This window comes from Staurois parvus, unplaced genomic scaffold, assembly GCF_062004578.1.
Source record: "Staurois parvus isolate SC_StPar_1 unplaced genomic scaffold, SC_StPar_1.0 ptg001489l, whole genome shotgun sequence".
Lineage (NCBI taxonomy): Eukaryota > Metazoa > Chordata > Amphibia > Anura > Ranidae > Staurois > Staurois parvus.
In genome coordinates this window covers 441,692-455,125 of record NW_028319285.1, presented here as the reverse complement: position 1 = coordinate 455,125, position 13,434 = coordinate 441,692, and the positions used below count along the sequence as shown (strand labels likewise).

Genomic DNA, 13,434 nt, shown 5'->3' with positions numbered 1-13,434 from the left:
CCCTCTGACTGTCCTATGAGGCTGCATGACCCCTGACCCTCTGCCTGGACAGCGCTGATTGGCCCTGTGCCGATACAATCACTTACCCTCCCAAAAAAACTCTCTAGGAATAGACCCAAACAGAGTGTTTGTAGACTTGCCACTGCTGCTTTGTACTATGGCAGATGGATTGGGGACAGTAAAAGAAGTTGAGGATCAGAGAAGACAGGATCAAACAGCCTTTTTACGCAATGCAGAGGGTTAACCTCTTAGGTTCCACAGTGAGTATAACAAGCATGCTTTACTGCATCTACAGACTGATTGTACTGTTGTGGGTTTAGTAACACTTTAAAATTGCACAGGCCCATGAAATGGTAACAAACTAAAGTACCTAAAACTATCCATAGGTGACTCTATTAAAGCCTTTATAGGTTATCAGTTAATTGTTATTATGGCTCTAGAATTATTGCTGTCACTCTTGACATTCGTGGCAATACCTATTTACATATGCTTTCGCAAGTGTTTGCATTTGCGTGTCTGCACGGGGGGGGGGGGGGGGGGGGGGACAGAGGTGCTTTTACATTTTTTTTTATTGTTTTTATTATTATGTATTGTTTTTACATTTTTTTTTTACAAATGTATCGTTATTGCTATCAAAGGGGTGAACAAGCCCCCTAGTGATACCTTTGGGCAGGTGGCAGGTACACTTTTTGGGGACATCAGGGGTCTATTAAATCCTGATGTCTCCTCTGCCCTTCAAAGCAGCTGATCAAACTCAGATCATGCTTGATTAGCTGATTGCCTGGCTGTAAAAACCAGGGAATGTTAGCTCTGAAACCTGCAGTGATGGGCTCCCCGTCACTTCCAGCTTAATTCATCACAGAGGAGATTGGGGAAGGGATTATTATTATACAGGATTTATATGGCGGCAACAGTTTGCTCAGCGCTTTACAATATAAAGGGAGACAATACAGCAACAATACAGTTCAATACAAGAGAGTTAGGAGGGCCCTGCTCCTTGGAGCTTACAATCTAAGGGGGAGGGGCTAGTGGTACAAAAGGTAATAACTGTGGGGGATGGACTGGTAGAAGGAATAGAAGATTCCATTATTAGCTGAGGGCAGGATAGGCTTCCCTGAAGAGATAGGTTTTCAGAGATTGCCTAAAAGTGAGCAGAGTAAGCGATAGTCTGATAGATTGGGGTAGAGAGTTTCAGAGGATGGGGGAAGCTCTGGAGAAGTTCTGGAGATGAGCATGGGAGGAGGAGACAAGGAAGCTAGAGAGCAGGAGGTATATTTGTAGACAAGATTGCTGATGTAATTTGGGGCAGAGTTCTAAATGGCTTTATACGTTATTGTTAATGTTTTGAATTTTATCCGTTGGGCAATGGGAAGCCAGTGGAGGGATTGGCAGAGAGGTGTGGAGGACACTGAATGGAGGCCAGTGGAGGGATTGGCAGAGAGGGGTGGAGGACACTGAGTGGAGGCCAGTGGAGGGATTGGCAGAGAGGGGTGGAGGACACTGAGTGGAGGCCAGTGGAGGGATTGGCAGAGAGGGGTGGAGGACACTGAGTGGAGGCCAGTGGAGGGATTGCCAGAGAGGGGTGGAGGACACTGAGTGGAGGCCAGTGGAGGGATTGGCAGAGAGGGGTGGCAGATACAGAACGGTTAGTAAGGTGGATGAGTCTGGCAGCAGCATTCATGATAGACTGAAGAGGGGATAGCCTGCGATGAGATAGGCCAACGAGGAGGGAGTTACAGTAGCCAAGATATAACAAGGGAGTGAATAAGTTGCTTAGTGGTTTCTGAGGTTAGGAAAGGGCGTATCTTGGAGATGTTGAGGAGGTGAAGTCTACAAGATTAGGACAGGGATTGGATATGGGGCTGAAAGAGCAGATGGGAGTCTAGGATTCTAGGATTACACCTTGTACAATGGCATGAGGGGAGGGACTGATGGTTGTGTTATTATTATTATTGTTCCTCCATCTCTTCTGCAAGAAGCCTTCCCAACCATTTACTGTGGTCCCGGGCTCTTTGGATGAACAAAATAGCCTGGGAACCACCATGGGCAGTGGTGGTGTTGGGGGTCCTTTCCAGTGTTGTAAAGAAGATTGAGTGGCTGTAAATCCACCTGTATCCCTTTTACTTGACAGCCAATCGTCAGGTGAATAAACAACACCGGGATCACGGCTGCAGTTGCAGTCATGATTCTGGTATTAACCACTTGCTGTGAGGACATTTTAATATTTACATTGGATGAGAAGTGGTTAAAAAAGGACTTTTGCGCTATCCATATGTGTCAAAAATTGATGTCATAAACATATGATGTGCAGCTACTATAGAAATCATAACACAGCACTCCTTTCTAACTTTAACCACTGCAACAAATACGGATCTGAAGTATAAAGTATATTTACCAGTCTGTCCCTTCGGCCAAGTACCGGGACCCCAAAGGTTGTGGCATCTGCACTTGTGGGTTGAACTCGAAGCCTGGACGTAACCGATGCGGATGGACAGACATTCGCTCCTGAGTCCGCCTACGGAACAAAACAAACTATCAGAGAATGCACATAGGTATAGAAAAAAAAGACTTAATGCAATATTCAAATTCAAACACACTGTTATACAGGCCACATAGACATCAGTTTTATTGATGATGTAACACTCATTGCAGTTCTTTTCATTCAGTTAGATCAGCCTTTCTCAACTTGGGTTCCTTCAGAGTTTAATAGGAGTTCCTTGAGCTATATGTAATTTCTGCCTCTCAGATATGTGACCTCTGACAGCAATTACCAATGATCTTTTAAGCTATTTGTAAGGGGGCATTCTTTACATAGATCACCAGTGTAAGGAACATTCTTTTCATTGAGCACCAGTGTAGAGGGGCCCATCTCCACTGACCATCTATGTAGGGAGCATTCTTCACAATGATCACCACTGTAACAAGCATTCTGCCCTAATAACCACCAGTGTAATTGGGAGTTACTTAACTGATCATCAATGTCAGGAGCATTCTTCCCAATGACCACCAATGTTATGGGCTCAGTTGTGTAATGGGAGCTGTTTCTACAGACCACCAATGTATCATTCTTCTCAATGACCATCAGTGTAATGGGGGCCTTCTCGAGTGACCACCAGTGTAAGGAGCCTTCTTCTTAATGAACACCAGTATAATGGGACCCTTCTCGAGCAGGGGCGGACTGACAACTCATGGAGCCCCCGGGCAATAGGGGATCATGGGGCCCCTGTGTCCTTGCCCAAACTCAAAAAAGCCTATGAAAAAGGTACCAGGGGCATCTCATGGGGCCCCCTACTGACCCCGGGCCTTCGGGCAGTGCCCTAGTTTCCAAATGGTCAGTCCACCCCTGTTCTCGAGTGTGCATCAATGTAAGAAGCTTTCTTCTCAATGAACACCAGTGTAATGGGGACCTTCTTGCACTAACCACCAGGGTAATGGGGTCCCTTTCTATTGAGCACCAATGTAAGGAGCATTCTGCTCAATAGCCACTAATGTTATGGGGCTTTTCTTGCACTTTTCTTGCAATGTAAGGAGAATCCTTCTCAATGACCACCAGTGTAATGGGGTCCTTCTCCACTGACCACTAATGAAAGGAGCACTCTTCTCATAGACTACCAGTGTAAGCCGATTTCTTCTCAATAACCACTAATGTAATGGGGTCCTTCTTTACTGACCACCAATGTAAGGAGCATTCTTCTCAATGACCGCCAGTGTAATGGAGATCTTCTTGCACTTACCACCAGTGTAATTGAGCTCTTTTCAACTAAGCACCAATGTAAAGTGGTCTTTTCCCACTGACTACCAGTGCAAAGGAGCGTTTGGCTGATAATAACCACCAATGCAAGGAGGTCTTTTTCCCACTGACTACCATTGTAAAGGAGCATTTGGTGTAAGAATCACATCATCGACCACCAACATAAGAGAGCACTACATTGGTGCATTTCCTTTCTGGCTTTAATCACCAATGTATGTAGCATTCTTCCCAATGACCACCAATGTTATGGGGCTCTTCTTGCACTGACCACCAGTGTGCTGAGACCTTTCTCGACTGATCACCAGTGTAAGAAGCATTCTCCTTAATGACCACCTGTGTAATGGAGTCCTTCTCCACTGTCCACCAATGAAAGTAGCATTCTTTTCAGTGACTATCAGTGTAAGCAGATTTCATCTCAATAACCACCAGTGTAATGGGGCCCTTCACTATTGACCACCAATGTAAGCAACATTATTCTCAATGACCACAAGTGTAATGGGGTCCTTCTCCACTGACCACCAGTGTAAGGAGCATTCTTCTCAATGACCACCAGTGTAATGGGACCTTGCTCTACAGACAACCAATGTAAAGCTCATTCTTTTCAATCACCACCAGTGTAATGGGGCCCTTCTCGACTGACCACCAATGTAAGGAGCAAATATTCTCAATGACCACCAGTGTAATGGGGTCCTTCTCCACTGACCACTAGTGTAGGAAGCATTCCTCTCAATGACCACCAGTGTAAGCAGCTTTCTTCTCAATGGTCACTAGTGTAACAGCTCCCTTTCCCTACTTAGCACTAGAGTAATGGGGCCCATTTCTATTGAGCATCAATGTAAGGAGCATTATTCTATATGACCACCAGAGTAATGGGGTCCTTCTGTACTGAGCAGAAATGTAAGGAACATTCTTCTCAATGACCACCAGTGTCCTGAGGACCTTCTCACACTAACCACCAGTGTAATGGAGCCCTTTTCTACTGAGCACCAATGTAAGGAGCATTCTTCTCAATAGCCACAAGTGTAAAGGGGTTTATCTTCCATTGACCTCCAATGTAAAACAGTCTTTTCCCACTGACTACCAGTGTAAAGGCTGACATTTGTTCAGGATAAACTTCATCGACCACCAATGTAAGGCTAAATTCACACCTGAGCGATTTGTAGCTTGAAACTCGAAGCTCCAAAAACACTCAAACTTAAAAAAAAATGTCTCTGTGGTGCCTGTTCACACCTGATCTTGCAAACAGGCACCATGGAGAACAATGGATCTTTCAAGCTTGAGCATTGTTGGAGCTTGGAGCTTCAAGCTACAAATCGCTCAAGTGTGAACGCAGCATAAGCGAGCACTAAACTCTGCGTTTCCTTTCTGGCTTTTCTTATTGTTTATTTAAATTCATTTATATTACAGAAATGCCCGTAGCGAAATAAAGAAGAAATAGCGCAGGGCATACATGACTAGGCCCAGAGTGGGGGAAGGAAGAGCAGAAAGGGTTAAGGTAGCTCCAGGGGGATTTGTTATTGTTAGTGGGGGGTAGCTGATTGGTAGAGGTTGGTGTAGGTGGGGTTTTGCTGTACCTTAGGGTGGGAGGTTCTGTGAGGGGGCGTCAGTTAGCTGGACGGCAAGAGTGTGAGCTTCCCTCCCGCCCTCCCTGTTTGGGTGAGTTTTGGGTCCCTCCAGGTAGAGGGGGGGATTATGTTGGTTCATGGGCAGTTGTTGGTCTTTGGAGGCGGTTCTTCTTTGGAAGGTAAACAACAATGGTGTGGGACCCATCCGTGGTATGGGATGCCCGGGGACATTCCCAGTTAACCAAGGTTTAACTGGAAGGTGGTGGTGCTGCACTGCGGACGGTATGGTTGTCTCCGAGCTGGTTGGTTGCTGCTGGAGGCCTAGTGTATATGGTTGTCCGCAGGTGCATTTCGGATCATTTTGGGGTGCCTTCGAAAACCAACAACAATTCTGTGGGTTTCTGTTATAAGGAATGGTTGGTGTATTGTAACTTGAGTTGTTAATAAAAGGCCATGTTGGCCATTTACTCCAAAATTGGTGTTATGTCTTTTGTTAGTATAATTGGTTAAGGGGAAGGGGGTTGGTGCGGAACGGTAATGGTGGTAATGGGGAAGTGGACGAGCCTATCTCTGGTGCAATAGTCATGAATATATTGGTTGTATAATACAGAGTGGGTGTCAAATACACAAGGTATGTTGCATGCCTTATTTCTTTTTTTTTTTACTTATATCTCATCTTATCGTTCATGCTAATGTACCGTGAGCTGTAGATATAGCAATTACTGGTAAGGATTTCTTGACACCTGAAAATTGTTTCCAAGAGTTCATCCGTGTTGAAAAGGATGAGAAAGGTTCATGTGGATTATAATCTTTTCAATACATTTTTCATTTGACTTTCTGTTCCCCATACCCCCCACTGAGTTAAAAAGGAAAGATTTTCAAGTACACCACACAAGGTATAATGCCATTCATATCCGAAATATCTTTTCACTATGCACAAAGTTATCAGGAGGTGCTGAAAACCCACAAAGTAAGATATATCCAGTACAAATCTACTTTGTATGTATCTGCATAGGTAACTTTGTAGATACATTCAGATGTAAAGAAAGGAAACGGAAAAAATGGAAACTTGGTTCACCTTCCTAATTTTTCTTTTCCCTATTGCATTATGGAGCTGTATAAAGTGATTGATGCTTCGTCCACTTGGACAGCCTCAGCCCTTTTTTTCGTAGAACTGATTGCAGCATACCCTAATCCCATACATCAGCCTTTCTCAACCAGGGTGCCCAGCAGGGGCGGACTGACAACTCATGGGGCCCCCGGGCAATAGGGGATGATGGGGCCCCTGTGTCCTTGCCCAAACTCAAAAAAGCCTATGAAAAAGGTACCAGGGGCATCTCATGGGGCCCCCTACTGACCCCGGACCCTCTGGCAGTGCCAGAGTTTCCAAATAGTCAGTCCGCCCCTGGTGCCCAGGCACCCTGGGTGCCTTGAGGTTTCTTCAGGGGTGCCTTGGCAAAATGTCTTGAAATTGCCCAAAACTTGTATACAAGCCAGTGGGTGGAACAAGCCTGCCTATTAGTTACACAAAGCCACATGCTTTCATTGTCCACCATACAACCTTCTAGCTGCCGGATTCTTGACAACCATTTAGATCATCAGTTGATAAGGAGGATGTCAGCTGCATGCACAGCATCCTAGTTTGACCCTCCCCCGCCCTTTTCCATCAGTGCTGGGGTCACATTAGCTCAGTGATGGAGAAAAACTGCGGGAAAAGAGAAACATTGGAATACTAGTCAGTACCAGTGTGCAAAAGTGTATTTGCTTTGCAAGAATAAATCCCCTCTAATGTTGGGTGTCCTACATGTGGGGATGTTGCTGTGTTGTATAAAACTATTGGAATAGTTTTTCACATTGTAGATTGGGTTGCCCTTTTAAAATTATGAATAGTCTAGAGGCACCCCATTTTAGAATGGGGTGCCTCAAGACTGTGCATAATTTTAACCACCTCCCGTGTGGCCATTGTATATAAACGGCCGGAAGGTGGCAGTGCAGGGTCGGGTGGCCGTTTATAAATGGCCTCCCCGCCCCCTGCTTGTGCACACTCCCTGGGAGCACCCAGCACCACGATCTGGTGCCCGCTGTGTCCTCCGGACACAATGGAACACAGATCGTCAGACGGAACCTCTGTACGAGGTCCCGATCATGTGATCACTGATTGGCCAATGGACTGACCATTTGGAAAGTCGGGCACTGCCCGAGGGCCCAGGGTCAGTAGGGGGCCCCATGAGATGCCCCTGGTATCTTTTTCATAGGCTTTTTTGAGTTTGGGCAAGGACACAGGGGTCCGATAATCCCCTATTGCCATGAGTTGTCAGTCCACCCCTGCTTCAAGCCTATGTGTTGAGTGGTTGTGGTAACACATGATTTACCGCATGTTATTCCAATGCAGCAGACCCATGCTGCACCACAATGCCAAGATCTAACTAAATGGGCTTCCAACCAGGGGCGGACTGACCATTTGGAAACTCGGGCACTGCCAGAGGGCCCGGGGTCAGTAGGGGGCCCCATGAGATGCCCCTGGTACCTTTTTCATAGGCTTTTTTGAGTTTGGGCAAGGACACAGGGGCCCCATGATCCCCTATTGCCCGGGGGCCCCATGAGTTGTCAGTCCGCCCCTGCTTCCAACGCAAAGCTCAATAATGCACACAATACCGCACATCAATATGCAGTAACTCACCAAAACCAACCAGTCTGAAAGGGGCCTTCATGTTAAAAAAATCTACTAGTTTATGCTTAATGCTGGATAGAAAGACATCTTCAGACACTCAGACTATCCTCCATGACGTATTGTCCTCTGCTGTCCGATGTCAGCTTAGTCTAAAATTCTAAGGAAACAGCACTTTAAAACCCTCCATTAAACTATTATTGCCTTTCACGTAATGAAGAAACCGCTCTCTTTTCCTCGCCTTCAGGGTATGAGATATTAAAACTTGATCTCTTCCAAAGCCTCGAGGATTGCCCTGATCTAGGTAGACATCGGACCAGTATGAATTCCTTTATTTCCTATGACCTGAAATCTTCCTTAAAGTTTTCGTCAAGGAAAATGTAAACCCCAACAAAGAACTGCTCTTATTTGTTCCCTTTGGTCTCCTAAATATATTGCTTATAGTCTTTTTGCTCCATCACTTGGATAAGTTCAAAAAGTACCTGTTGATCCTGTTAAAAAAAAATCTTGTGGGCTGATAACTTCCTGCACTCTCCTCCTGCGCTGCTCTCTTTTCAGTTACATTGTTCCTAGCTATCTCTATGGACTACAGAACATCTCACCCTTATGTTATGGACCTGAGAACAGGGGGAGGTGTCCTGTAAGCCTAAAAAAAAGCCCTTCCTGCTCTGGGTGACAATACTGCTCCTCCATAGATATAGTACATTGAGTGATCGTTGTCACCCTAGGACAGGAAGTGTGTTACAGCACAATCGCCAGGTTGAAAAAAGAATTAAACATGGTAACAAGCTATATTAAAAAGGATGAAAAAAAAGAAACCTAATGCAGCCATCACATATAAGAACTGGTAAGCTGTGATCAGGGGCGGACTGACAACTCATGGGGCCCCCGGGCAATAGGAAATAATGGGGCCCCTATGTCCTCGCCCACACTCAAACCACACCCAAAAAGCCTATGAAAGGTACCAGGAGCATCTCATGGGGCCCCCTACTGACCCCAGGCCCTCGGGCAGTGTCCGAGTGCCCGAATGGTCAGTCCACCCCTGGCTGTGATATATTACATTTAGGTTCTTCAGTTTAGAGCCCATTTACCCAACATTGGGGTTGATTTACTAAAGGCAAATGGACTGTGCGCCATACAAGGTGTAGTTGCACCTTGTATTCCTATGTATACAGCCATGTGAAGGGTCATCTTCGCCTGCACAGGATGTAAAAGTGTTCCATGCATTTGGGGCCACGCACTCCAACCTGCACAGCTGTCAAATTGGGACCAGCAGCTATGTATGTGCAGCCGATACTGCCTGCACACTCATGCACAGAACACCTGTACATCCCATGTAGGCAAATATGGCTTGTGCATGGGTGTGTGCACTGATCTACCCATGTGAATGAGGCCTAGAGATTTTCACATCAGTGCTTTGCTCTAGATCAGGGGTCTCCAAACTTTCTAAACAAATGGTCAGTTTACTGTCCCTCAAACTTTCGGGGGGCCAGACTGTGAGCAGTGGGAGAAGAAAATATCCTGGCGTCAGTGGGAGTAAACAATGCCCCATCATTGGTATTAGGGGGAGGAATAGTTCCCCATCATTGGTATCAATTGGAGAAATAGTGCCCCATTGTTAGTATCAATAGAAGGAATAGTATCCCATCGTTGGTATCAATGGGAGAAATAGTGCCCCATTGTTTAGTATCAGTGGGAGGAATAGTGCCCCATCATTGGTATTAATGGGAGAAATAGTGTCCCATCATTGGTGTCAGTGGGAGAAATAGTGTCCCATCATTGGTATCAATAGAAGGAATAGTGTCCCATCATTGGTGTCAATGGGAGGAATAGTGTCCCATCATTGGTATCAATGGGAGAAATAGTGTCCCATCATTGGTATCAATTGGAGAAATAGTGCCCCATTGTTAGTATCAATAGAAGGAATAGTATCCCATCATTGGTATCAATGGGAGAAATAGTGCCCCATTGTTAGTATCAATAGGAGGAATAGTGTTCCATCATTGATATAAATTGGAGAAATAGTGTCCCATTGTTAGTATCAGTGGGAGAAATAGTGCCCCATCATTGGTAACAATGGGAGAAATATTGCCCCATCATTGGTAACAATGGGAGAAATATTGCCCCATCATTGGTATCAATGGGAGGAATAGTGCCCCATCATTGGTATCAATGGGAGAAATAGTGCCCCATCATTGGTATCAATGGGAGGAATAGTGCCCCATCATTGGTATCAATGGGAGAAATAGTGCCCCATCATTGGTAACAATGGGAGGAATAGTGCCCCATCATTGGTATCAATGGGAGAAATAGTGCCCCATCATTGGTATCAAAGAAAGGAATAGTGCCCCATTGTTAGTTTAAATAGGAGAAATAATGCCCAATCAGTGGTGTGAATAGGAGGAATAGTGCCCCATTGTCGATGTCAGTGGGAGAAACTATGCCCCACTGTTGCTTGCAGTGGGAGGAAGAATGCCTCAAGGGCCGGATAAAAACAAGCAAAGGGCCGCATCTGGCCCCCGGGCTGCAGTTTGGAGACAACTGCTCCAGAGCAAGTGTCTTCAAATTTTCTAAGCAAAAGGGACAGTTTACTTTCAGACTTTAGGGGGCTGGACTGTAGCCAGTGGGAGTAGAAAATGCCCCGTCATCAGTGCCCCATCATTGGTTTCAATGGGAAGAATAGTGCCCCATCATTGGTTTCAATGGGAAGAATAGTGCCCCATTGACGTCAGTAGCAGGAATGGTGATCCATCATTGGGAACAGTTGGTGGAGTAGTGCCCCAAGGGCCAGGCAAAGGCAAGCAAAGGGCCACATCTGGTCCCCGGGCTGCAGTTTGGAGGCCACTGCTCTAGAGGGCAGTGCATTGTTATTTTTGAAAATCTTGCTTGCCGCATCTTTTGTAATTTTTTGTAAAAACACATGTTGCATTGTATTAGGCAGCACAGTGGCTAAATGGTTAGCACTTCTGCCTGGCAGTACTCGGGTTGTTGGTTCGAATCCCAGCCATGGCACCACCAGCCTGGAGTTTGCATGTTCTCCCTGTGCCTGCATGGGTTTCCTCCGGGTACTCTGGTTTCCTCCCACACTCCAAAGTCATGCTGGCATGTTAATTGTCTCCTGTCTAAATTGGCCCTAGTATGTGTATGTATGAATGTGAGTTAGGGACCTTAGATTGTACGCCCCTTGAGGGTTAGGGACTGATGTGAATGTACAATATATATGTAAAGTGCTGTGTAAATTGACGGTGCTATATAAATACCTGAAATAAATAAATAGTCAGTTGCAAAGCACACTGAAAACTCACTAAAAGTACAATATGGGGTTTAATTAGTGGGTTTTTCTAACTATATGTCTGACAAACACAGGCACAGCTCACAAAATTGAGACAGGAAATTCTGAAAATGAAAAAAAAAAAACCTCATGCAAAATGAACTTGAATGCATCTTGTGTTGCATTACATTTTACTGCAACACATTAAAACACGCCACACAAAACATAGCATTGTGCATTTTGCAGAAACGCGGTACAGTCCATTTAACATGATTTCCTATGGGACACGTTTACATCTGCGTATTTTCACCCGGTGCATTTTTTTGGAAAGGGTCAGGGACTTTTTTGAACACAAAAAGTAGCATTTTTGGTTCTATAGACTTCAATGGGAACGCTGCAGAAAAGCATGTAGTGCATTTTTGCTGCCTTTTTTTATGCGTTTTTGCATTTTAAATCTGCCTAGCAACAAGAAAAATAAATACAAAATGTGTCAAAAACGTGCCAAAAACACAGGTGCAAAAATGCAAAACGCAATGCAGAAATGGCTCAAACGCAACCTGCATAGGTGTGAACCTAGCCGAACTCTATCAAAAAATTAAAAAGAAAAAGCTGGCCTTTTGTTACGCTTTAAATGCTCATATAAAAACTTATGAGAATATTCTCATTGAAATGAATGGTCTGGCGATGGGGTCTCTTTCATTCGAATTCCAACTTTGGATCCACATTGATATTTATTTATTTCAGGTACTTGTATAGCGCCATCAATTTACACAGCGCTTTACATATATATTGTACATTCACATCAGTCCCTAACCCTCAAGGGGCGTACAATCTAAGGTCCCTAACTCACATTCATACATACACATACTAGGGACAATTTAGACATGATCCAATAAACCTACTAGCATGTCTTTGGAGTGTGGGAGGAAACCGGAGTACCCAGAGGAAACCCACACAGGCACAACATGCAAACTCCAGGCAGGTGGTGCTGTGGTTGGGATTCAAACCAACGACCCGAGTACTGCAAGGCAGAAGTGCTAACCACTTAGCCACTGTGCTGCCCGTAAATCATTGTAAGCCTATTTGTTCATCTTTTTTGTTCATTTTTATATATAAATACAGATCGCAGGCAAAGGGGTCTGATTTTTGCTTTTGCCTCCTATAGGGGGCACCAGAGGTAACATGCCCCTCTCCCCCTGGGTCCCTCTCATTCCCATGGCTTGGCATAGACCATACCTGTGGTGTGGCACCATCCGGCGGTGCTGAGCCTCGAGGAGCTGTTGCTGGAGGAGGTATTGCTGGTGTAGGGCCTGAGGTAGGAAGGAGGGTCCGGCCACCTCTTGGAACGGTAGGCCAGGCAGAGGTGGCAGAGGCTGGTGCATTGCTCCATTATGCTGGTGTGCGGTAGCCATATGTGATGTCATGCCCTGCTGCGGCTGGACCGGGTGATGGTGCAGGGGGAAGTCCGGGAGCTGTGGTTGAGGGCTCAGGTGAAAATGGCGGCAGGAGGTAGCGTGAGTATGCTGAGATCGCTGAAATGGGGCACCTGGAAAACAAAAGGCCAGACGGTGAATAATGGACCCACCCTTGCTTGGCTAGAGATATAACAGGACATTTTACACAGCAATATTTTTGTAATTTGAATATTTAGTCTGACTTCCAGAGTCTTGGCATTAGCAGTGGGAACATGACAAACTATGGGCTGTATTTATATATATATATAAAAAAAAAATCACATAGCTAGTTTGAAACCACGGACCCTCCAAGCGATCGATTTAGGGAGCTCTTCATCGATTTCAGTGCTAGCAAGTCAGTTGGACGTGGCGGAAATACTATTGATCGGTTCCAGTCAATCGAATGTATATCTGCATCAGTGTAAGACCACCATTCATAATACTGATCGATTAAATCCATCCAAACTACGGGCTGTGGGCAACATGGTGTCCGCTACAAGATCTATTCTGGCCCACAGCCAGGGGTGGACTGACCATTTGGAAACTCGGGCACTGCCCGAGGGCCCGGGGTCAGTAGGGGGCCCCATGAGATGCCCCTGGTACCTTTTTCATAGGCTTTTTTGAGTTTGGGCAAGGACACAGGGGCCCCATGATCCCCTATTGCCCGGGGGCCCCATGAGTTGTCAGTCCGCCCCTGCCCACAGCTGATGCACATAGTATTCACC

The 13,434-nt window shown here is 45.6% G+C and overlaps 1 protein-coding gene across 1 annotated transcript in view; it reads right to left on the bottom strand.

Annotated features, from left to right (window-relative positions):
- ARK2C (arkadia (RNF111) C-terminal like ring finger ubiquitin ligase 2C) overlaps positions 1–13,434 on the bottom strand; it is a 217,173-nt gene that overhangs the window by 54,751 nt on the left and 148,988 nt on the right. The window contains exons 2-3 of the mRNA XM_089662526.1: positions 12,492–12,801; positions 2,396–2,515 (exon numbers count right to left, since the gene is read on the bottom strand). Coding sequence (XP_089518652.1) covers positions 2,396–2,515; positions 12,492–12,801 — 430 coding nt within the window. The remainder of the gene's footprint in view (positions 1–2,395; positions 2,516–12,491; positions 12,802–13,434) is intronic.